This window comes from Bison bison, unplaced genomic scaffold (assembly GCF_000754665.1).
Source record: "Bison bison bison isolate TAMUID 2011002044 unplaced genomic scaffold, Bison_UMD1.0 scf7180017864085, whole genome shotgun sequence".
Lineage (NCBI taxonomy): Eukaryota > Metazoa > Chordata > Mammalia > Artiodactyla > Bovidae > Bison > Bison bison.
In genome coordinates, this window is record NW_011494657.1 from 152,356 (window position 1) to 162,006 (window position 9,651).

General features: G+C 49.3%; 1 protein-coding gene across 1 annotated transcript in view; it reads left to right on the plus strand.

The window, feature by feature from the left end:
* Positions 1 to 8,196: 8,196 nt before the first annotated feature.
* Positions 8,197 to 9,651, plus strand: part of PILRA (paired immunoglobin-like type 2 receptor alpha) — a 17,409-nt gene continuing 15,954 nt past the window's right edge. Inside the window, exons 1-2 of the mRNA XM_010837924.1 lie at positions 8,197 to 8,595; positions 8,905 to 9,294. Coding sequence (XP_010836226.1) covers positions 8,541 to 8,595; positions 8,905 to 9,294 — 445 coding nt within the window. The 5' untranslated portion in view covers positions 8,197 to 8,540. The remainder of the gene's footprint in view (positions 8,596 to 8,904; positions 9,295 to 9,651) is intronic.

Consider the following 9,651-nt stretch of genomic DNA (forward strand, 5'->3'; position numbering starts at 1 on the left):
ATCTGCAGTGATTTTGGAGCCCAGAAAAATAAAGTCTGACACTGTTTCCATTGTTTCCCCATCTATTTGCCATGAAGTGATGGGACCAGATGCCATGATCTTTGTTTTCTGAATGTTGAGCTTTAAGCCAACTTTTTCACTCTCCTCTTTCACTTTCATCAAGAGGCTTTTTAGTTCCTCTTCACTTTTTGCCATAAGGGTGGTATCATCTGCATATCTGAGGTTATTGATATTTCTCCCAGCAATCTTGATTCCAGCTTGTGCTTCTTCCAGCCCAGTGTTTCTCATGATGTACTCTGCATATAAGTTAAATAAGCAGGGTGACAATACACAGCCTTGACATACTTCTTGTAACATGACATTTTGTGGGTTGAGATGAACTGTATCTGGGGTTCAGGACCTTGACTGAGATCCATTTGCCAATTCAGTCCTTTTAAGCAACTCTCACTCAGCTGTTCAGAATGAGTGTTTACTAAAAAGATATTATAAAGAAAGAAGGAGAGAGTGGGAGAGAAGGAGGAAGAAAGGGGGAAGAGGAAGAAAAAGGAGGATTTTTATGTCAATCATAATTCATCATAAATTTGAATTCTTTGAAATGCACATAAATAAGGACATTTCATGGCTTTTTATCCTAAATTTGCCAACCAACCTGAAGATTGGTGGGGAGACAGCACCAATCTAGACAGGGATGTGCTGGAGCTGACTGTTAAATTTGGGGGAATGTTGCAAGCCAGTTGTTAAATACAGCCTTATTAAAAATTAAATAGTACCTGTACAACAATAGCTTAATGCCACTTGGTGAAAATGGTACATTTTATGTTAGGTATATTTTACATATTAAAAATCTTAATCAAGAAAAAAATATGAACTTAAATGTGAGCATGAGCTAAGTCACTTCAGTCGTGTCCTACTCTGTGTGACCCCATGGACTGTAGCCCACTGGGCTCCTCTGTCCATGAGATTCTCCAGGCAAGAATACTGGAGTGGGTTGCCATGCCCTCCTCTAGGAGATCTTCCCGACCCAGGGATCAAACCCGTGTCTCTTAAGTCTCCTGCATTGGCAGGCGGGTTCTTTACCACTAGCGCCAACTGGGAAGCCCTACAATTAAATAAATCATATTAGAAATGAGGGACGCTCATCCCTGCCTACTTACTTCGTCATATTCCACTACTCTCTGTGCTTTCGAGGTTGCTGTGCTACTTACTGTAGCTGCACGGTGGGAAGGCTGCACATGGCACACACCCCACATTGCTTCCCGACTCACCTTCAGTGACTTCCCATTGGTGGCTGTATTACCTGCTTAGGCTGCCAGGGCAAAATACCACAGACAGGGTGGCTAAAAATGAGACATTGATTTCTACAGTTCTGGAGGGTGAGACCCCAAGATTCCAATGCTCACAAGGCAGGTCTCACTCTGAGGCCTCTTCCCCTTGGTGTGCAGGCAGCCGCCTTCTTGCCTTGTGTTCACATGGCCTCTGAGTGTAGGGGCTGCTCTGGGCTCACTTCTGATGAGGACACTGATCCTATGGGGCTGGGGCCCCCTCCTCAAGACCTCATTCAACCTTCAGTATTTTGTTAGAGCCTTCATCTCCAAATACACACTGAGGGGTTAGGGGTTCAACATATGAATTTGGGGTGGGGGGGGACACAGTCAGTGCTCACAATAGTTAACTTGACTTTGTGAGAGTATTTACACATGGAAACTGTAAAAGCCTACCAATCAGGACACCTTCTCTGAAAATTGTTTGGTGAACACTCACCAGCACACTGCTCTGAGGGGAAGTGCAGACAACAATCCCCTGGTCCCACTCTTGTGATTGTCCTTCACTTCTCCCAGCCCGGAAGCTCAGCAGGTCAGGGGTCAGCCTTTACTCCCCAGTTCTTCGCCCTCTGTTCTCATCTCCTGGAAGCCCAATCAGCATTTGTCAGGTGGATCAGGAGCTGAAACGCATCCTAGTGACGTGAGGAAACCTAGTCACACAAAGATGAACCCTGTGAATGTGGCAGAGGCAGGAACTGCAGATGCAGGCTCTGGAGCCAACTGTGGGGCAGAGGACTTCCCTCCTCCGAGCTTCTGGTTTCTCATCTGCAAAGTGGGGGTGGTAACAGTGCCTCCCTTGGAGGGGCCCAGTGAGGACAGGATGACACAGAGGGCTCTGCACACGGCCTGGATAGCTACATGGATCATCACACCGATACCCATCCCTTCAAGATCTCTCCTTCTTTCCATAAACTTTAGGTCAGCACCAACTACCCCACACCCTGTGCTGGGTGACAAGGACCCAAAGCCCCCTGAGCCACTGTCCCATTAGATCCTCAAGCATCTGTGTATGTAGCAGGAAGACAAGACAGAAAAGGGAAGCGTTGGTTGTTAATGCGGCCAGAGGGCTGCTGATTTTTGTCACTGCATGGGGAAGTGGTCGGGAGCATGGGCTCTGGGTTCAGACCCAATGCCACCACCGACATTCACATGCAATGTGACTTCGGTTGAATCTCATAGTCTCACTTGGGGCCCAAGTTTCTTCCCGCACAAAATGAGGATCAAAATAGACCCTGCCTACCTCCTGGGGTTGCTGGGAGAGTTAAGAGAAGTTGTTCATTTTGATGAACTCTAACTTTTAAATATTTTCTTTTATGGATCATACTTTTGGCACTGAATATAAGAAATCTTTGGCTAACCCAAGGTCACAAAGATTTTCTCCTGGTTTTTTTTCCTTCAGTTGTATAATTTTAGAATTTACATTGATATTATTAAAATACTAATATAAAATATTTTTATATTTTAAAATAAAACCTGGATCTGTTTTAATCAGGTATGCTAAGACAAGCACACAAATAACTGTTATGAAGGAAGCAGTTTACATTCACAACTCCTTAAAAATGACATGCCCATCACTCGATGCATGGAAGCACCAGGATCAGTCAGGAAGCAGAGAGAGGAAGGGGGAATCATGGGCAGGAGCCTTTGCTGTAGATTCTTTGAGAAAGACAGGCAAGGGTGAGCAGGGAGATTTAGGATTGGCTGGTTTGAACAACGTCTGCAGGCTCTGGGGATTAGGGGCTGTCACTGGTAACCTGGTACCTGGCCCTGGAGTGAATAAGGCAGAAGAATATGGGCCTCGTGGAGCATAAGAGCCAAATGGAGGAGGTGGTGGGGAGCACGGGCTCTGGACTGGTTGGTTTGTATTTGACAGGTGAGCTCCTGGGCACGTCCATTGCTCTTCTAAGAACTGGCAGCCCTGGCAGGGACAGTCTCTCCAAGGTCACTGAGGCCCCAGATGTCAGAGCGTCAGGAACACAGTGAATGAGAAAACACAGTCAATGTGAGTACAAGGCTCCCAGCATAAGTGGGAGATGCCATTCCTGCCTGTTTCAACGTTAACTTTGTGGGGCCTGGGTCTCCCTCTGCTTGTTTCATGCTGTGGGTCTTCCCTTCCCAGCTGTACTCTGGGTCCTGGAGGGCTCACTGCACGCCTGCACCCAACCAGGGCAGGACAAGCCTTCTCTGGGCCCCTTCCCCAGGGAAAACAAGAGGAAATAAAGGGTGCTGATGTCAGCAGAGGCCTGCGGACAGTCCATGGGAGAGAGTACGAGAACTCCTCGTCATCTTTTTGTGCCTCGTGTGCCCTGCCTCGCCTCAGGGGCCATGCTCACATCCCTCCTGCCTTTGTTTCCCCAGACCCTGAGAAGTGGCCAGCTGAATGGAGTACAATGATGACCCCCTCTAGTCTGGGCTGTGGGAGGAAGGGGAAGTAAGGGAGGTTAACTGGGGTGCTTGGTGGGGGAGGGGCAATCTGGGTAAGAGCCAAGTTCACAAGGCAGACAGACCTGAGTGTGGTCCAAGTCCAGTCCTGGAGGGAATGAGAGCCTGTGAGGTGACCCCTCTGAGCCTCAGTCTGTTCCCCTGTCAGATGGGAATCAAATTCCTTTATCTCACAGGATTGCTGTGAAAAGTGGAGGTAACACACAAGGCAAGTTCCCAGGGTCCTTGCCCCGGGGCAGTGATTCTCAAACTTCAGCAGGTCAGGCTGAGGCCTGAAAATTGGCATTTCCCACCAGGTTGACACTGCCGGTCAACACTGTGGTACCTGTGAGGGGTATGTCTAGGTCATACGGTAGATGTTTCTTCAACTTTTTAAGGCATGGCCAAAGTAGTCATACCATTTCACATTCCCACCAGCTGTATATGAATGTGCTGGTTGCTCCATGTCCTTGCCAGCAGTTACTATGGTTGGTTTATTACTGTTAGCCATTTAATAGATGTATGTTGATATCTCACTGTGGTTTCCACTTGCACTTCCCTAGTGACAAATGATGTTATACATCCTCTCATTTGCTTATTTGTTACCTACATATATTCTTTAATGAAGTATCTAACCACATCCTTAGCTCATATTTTTAATTGGAATTTTGTTTTCCTGTTAAATTTTGAGAGTTCATCGTACATTCTGTATACAAGTCCATTGTCATTTACATGACCTGCAAGTATTTGTCTGTATCTTGTCCTTCATTTCCTTGATAGTATCTTTTGAAGAAGAGAAGTTGTTAATTTTTATGAACTCCGATTTTTAAATATCTTCTTTTATGTTTCATGCTTTTGGTGTTGAATCTAAGAAATCTTTGCCTAATCCAAGACCACGAAGTTTTCTATGTTTTTCCTTGAGTTATATAATTTTAGGACTCATTTAGGCCTATGATCCATTGAGTTCATTTTTTTATATAGTGCAAGGTATGGATTAAAGGGTTTTTAAAATATATTTTAAAAAGTCAAATTGTTCCAGTACCATTTGTTTGAAAGACTACCTTTTCTTCACTGAATTGCCGTTTCATCTTTGTTGAAAATTAATTGACTATAAATTGCTAGTCTCTTTCTTTCCTCTCTGTTCTGTTCCATGGATTTATTTGTCTTCCTTGATGTGAAAATGACTTGATTATAATAGCTTTATAAGAAGTCTGAAAGTCAGGGTAAATCCGCCAACATTTTTCAATTGAAGGGTATTTTATAGCTTTTTTAGGTAGTTTGAATGTCGATAGGAATTTTAGAAATGACTTGTCAATTTCTACAAAAAAAAAATACCTACTGGGATTTTGATTGAAATTGTGTTAAATCTACTTATTATTGGGAGGAGAACTGACATCTTAATAGTACTGAGTCTTCACATGTAAGAAGTATCCACCTATTCATCTTTTTCAGCAATATTTTATAGTTTATGTTCAGATCTTGCACATTTTCTGTCATATTTATTCCTACATATTTTATACCACTGATATTATAGATGGCACTGTTCTTATTCCAGTTTCTAATTCTTTGTTGTTAATATATACAAATGCATTTGATTCTTCTGTATTGATCTTGTATTCTGCAACCTTGCTTAATTCACAAATGGCTCTGGTAGCTTTTTTGTGGATCCCACTGAATCTTCTACATAAACAACTAAGTCATCTGTGAATAAAGACAGTTTTTACTTCTTCCCTTCCAATCTATGTTGTCTCAATTACTGTACCTGCAGGATTTTAATTTACAGAGAGGACTGAGTGATGATTCACAGAGGTTAATGCTATAAGGTACACCACCCATTATAGGTGGGGAAGTACCATAGTCATTCAAGAGGCAGAAACAAGAATGAAGATAAAGAAAACACAGTCTTTATTATGCTTTCTATGGGAAAAGCAATGCAGGAGAGATAAACAGTTTGGGATCAGGTAGTTGGAATTATTCTGGTTGGCTTTGGGTTATAGGTGCCTGGTACCTGGCCATGAATTGATTTAAGGCAGGGGAAATACTAGCTTGGTGTATGAGAGTTAGAGAAGGGAGGTGGTTTAGAGTATGAGCTTGGAGTGGTTAGTTTGTATAATGAAAAGCTCCCAGGAATCTCTATGGTATCTCTAAGAATTAGCAGTAATTCCCTGGTCCATGAGGCCCCAGCTGTAAGAGCATCAAAAACACAAAAAATAAAATACAGTTAGCAAAACTGACCTTGTGATGAATGTATGCCAAACAGAAAAATAGAGAATCTAAAAAAATATGGTTAGAACAACTTTATTTGTTCCTTACTTTATTGCATGAACTAGAACCTTCCAGCACAATGAATGGAGGTAGTGAGAACAGATGGCTTTGCCAACTCACTAACTTGGGGGGAAACAGGAGGTGCCATGGAGGGGGAAGGGGTGGGGCAGTGATGGATGTGGTCAATGGGGAAAGGAGGACGGAAGCTTGGGAGAAAGTGAGGAAGACCTGAGGCAGTGGGTCTCACGCTGTGGTCCACGGCTCATAACCCTCCCCTGTCCCTGCTGCAGATCACACAGCTTCTGGCCTCTCCCTCAGGGCCACCCGCTGGGCTAAAAGGGCTGCATTTAGGTCCTGCTCATGTTTAAATCACACAGCTCCAGGCCCTTCTCCTCCCACAAGGCCCTTCTCCTCCTCCTCCTTTGGGAGTAGAGCCATAGTGCCAGGCAGAATCCCAGGCCCTGGATCTCCTGTGAGGGGAAAGGAGGATGACCACACGCCATCACTAAGCAGAAACCACACATCCCAAATCCTCAACTCATGGGGGCCCAACTGGGGTCTAAGAGCCCGAACATGATGTAAGATGTTCAACTTGCATCTAGGGAGACTTTATGTGGAAGCAACAGGGCCTAAGGGCACCTGACAGTCAGTGCCCTGCAAAGCTACCCTGAGCCTCTTTTGTAAAAGTTCTGTGCTGTTGAACACAGTAGGCAGTAGAGCCCCCTGGTAGGATGCAGCTGCCTCCTCTGAAAGCCAGGCAAGCAAGAGACATTCCAAGTCCCAAGCTAGTGGGGTGAGGCCAAAATGGGACCCAGGGATCACCCCACATAGGTACTCTCTGAAGGTACTGCCAAGAAGCCAGCAGGGCCATCCTCCTCTGCACACATTTCCAACTGTTACAGTTCAGCCCAAGCACCTTTCACAGCCCAAAGAACTCTATGATATGATTTTGTGCCTCAGTTTCCCCTGGGGGAGATGGAGACAAGGATACACCCATCACAGAATGCTGTAAGGCTGAAAAAGAGAAAACAGATATAGGGCCTGACTCGGATAAGAGGATTCCATGAAAACGTAGAACCTTTCTTCTCAGGCCTGGGAGGAGGGGTAAGAAAAGCAGATATAGAGGGAGGGCAGGGGCTGCTTGGCTGGCCATGGGAGAAGCACGGAAGAAAACTATTAGGACTGGACAAAAAACTAAATAGGAGGAAAGAAGTTGTTCTGCTCACTCCCACCTCTAGAACTGAGGCCCCTTCCTGTGGTGAAATGTCCTTCCACCCCCATGGTCCATTCAGTAAGCCAATGCTGACTCAGCCTGGGGAGGCTCAGACAGCCTCATTCTCAGCCAGGCCTGGGAGTCACCAAAGGTCCCAGCCCCCAGTCTCTCACCCCACCCACCACCAATCACAGGCTGGCAGTGTCTTCCTCAGAGATGATCCCAGGGACTGTCACCAGGATGACCCATGACTGCTCTGACCTTACTCCCCTTTGTCCAGGGAAGGCCCTGGATGAGCCAGGGACTCACAGCTGCAGATAGATTCCCTAGGAGTGTTATTAACGACAGCCTCCTAGGAGTCACCTCCCAGAGCTCTGCACTCAGAGGGTGAGACCCAGAGATTCTGAGGTGCGACCAGGAGGAAGCGTCCAGAGGGAGCAGACGGCTCTGTGGGCTCAGCAGGACTGGAGCTCAAGTGCTGGTCCCACTCTCAGAGTCCTGGCCGTGGGGCCAGGCGGGTCTGAGCCCCAGGGTCCTCCCTGTAGAGTGAGCACAGAGGGCCCTGCAAATCCAGCCCTCCATCTGCGGGTGGAGGCGTGGCCTCCAGAAGGCCCACCCTCTGGGCAGGTGGGAAGCTGAGCCCCCTCACCTCCTCCCCTCAGTGGGGTGTGAGACGGCACACAGGGAGCACCAGGGTGGGAGGGGCCTGGTGGGCCTTGGTTCTGCCTGAAGACTGAGGTGGGGAGACACTGCAGGGGAGCCCCTGCCTGGAGAGAGAGGGGCCCAGAGCGGGCTGGCGCCCCGGTGTCTGAGGGGGGCTGAGCTAGACCACCAGCGGCTCCCGCCTGCTCCTCCCTGCGGGGCTGCAGCTGGGCAGGACTCAGGCCCCACCTCTCCCTGAAGGAACCTCAGCTGGTCCTGCTGCCGCCCCTTCCCCTGGGAGGAGAGACACAGAGACTGACTGCCAGGGAGATGTGAGGGCTGGGAGGCAGGAGCTGAGCGGGGAGGAGGCCCAGCGGGTGCAGGTCAGGACCAGCCCCTCAGCGTGAAGACGGGGGCGGGGAGCCCCAGATCATGGCTGCCTTTGCACTGACCACAGGGAGGCCCTTTTGCAATAAAGGAAAAGAAGAAGCCAGGTTGATAAAGGAAGTGCCCGTCACTGTCGGGGTGGGCGGGTTTGGGGACGGCCGCCACCCTCCTCCGTCCTCTGAAGGAGCCTGGTCCTCACTCCTGGTGCTGAGACTCCCCCAGGGGCCCCCCAAGGCCTCCTGTCTGGCCTTGGCTCTGCCTGTCTTTTCACCCGGGAGGAGGGCAAGGCCATGGGGCTGCCCCTGCTGCTGCCCCTGCTGCTGCTGCTGGCGTCTCTGCAGGCTGGTGAGTGGCCGAAACTGTCCTGCTCTGCCAGGGACCCCGGGGAGGGGCTGTGGCTGGGTGTGCGTAGAAGGGTCCCCTGGGGTAGCTGGCCAGGCCTCCCACCCCCAACAAACAAAAGGCGGGTCCCACAGTGCTGGGTCCCCCAACCCCTCACCCTCCTGCCTGCCCCAAGCCTGGAGAGGGGATCACGCAGGTCAGAGGGCCAGTCCTACCCCGTCGCACGTCCCCCTGCAGGTGAGGGTGCCCGACGGTGGGGTCACCTTCTATGTCTCTCCTGGTGGCTTCAGAGTCTCTCCCTCCCTCCTCTAGGTCCCCGGGCACAAAGAAATTCACAGCAACACTATGAGATGAAGCAACCAAGGCATCTCTCAGCCCCCGAGGGTGGCTCCATCCTCATCCCCTTCTCCTTCTCTCACCCCTGGGAATTAGCCAAGGTTCCCAACATGAGAATATTCTGGAGATGGAAACACTTCCATGGGGAGTTCATCTACAACACGACCCCTCTGTTCACCCACAAGAATTTCAAGGACCGGCTCATCCTGAACTGGGCAGAGCCTGAGAAGAACGGCTCCCTCCGGATCTCAAACCTGCGGAGGGAGGACGAGTCTGTGTACTTCTGCCGGGTGGAGTTGGTCACACTGAGAGATGGCAAGGAGGAGTGGCAGTCCATCGAGGGGACCAAACTCACCATCACCCGCCGTGAGTCCAGCTGTCCTGCCTGAGGCTCTTGGAGGCCACTGGTGCCTCAGCCCTAGATGTGGCTTAAGCCCCTCCTTCTGACTCTTCTCTCAAACTCCTCTCCCCTCTCCTCCCCAGGGCTCTGCCAACTTTACCCTTTTCACCTTAATCTTCCCCAACCCTGGACCACCTCCCTTGCCCATCTCCCTCTCTGCCCTCCAGATCCAGCCCCTCCCCTACCCCAGATCCTGCACCCTCTGTGCTCCCAGCTGTCCTCCCTTCCTGCTCCAAGCTGGGCTCCACCCAGCCCCCTGACCTCACCCCACGTCCTCCAGGTGACTTGACATCCTCAGGGTGTGGCTCCTCCCCTTTGTCCTG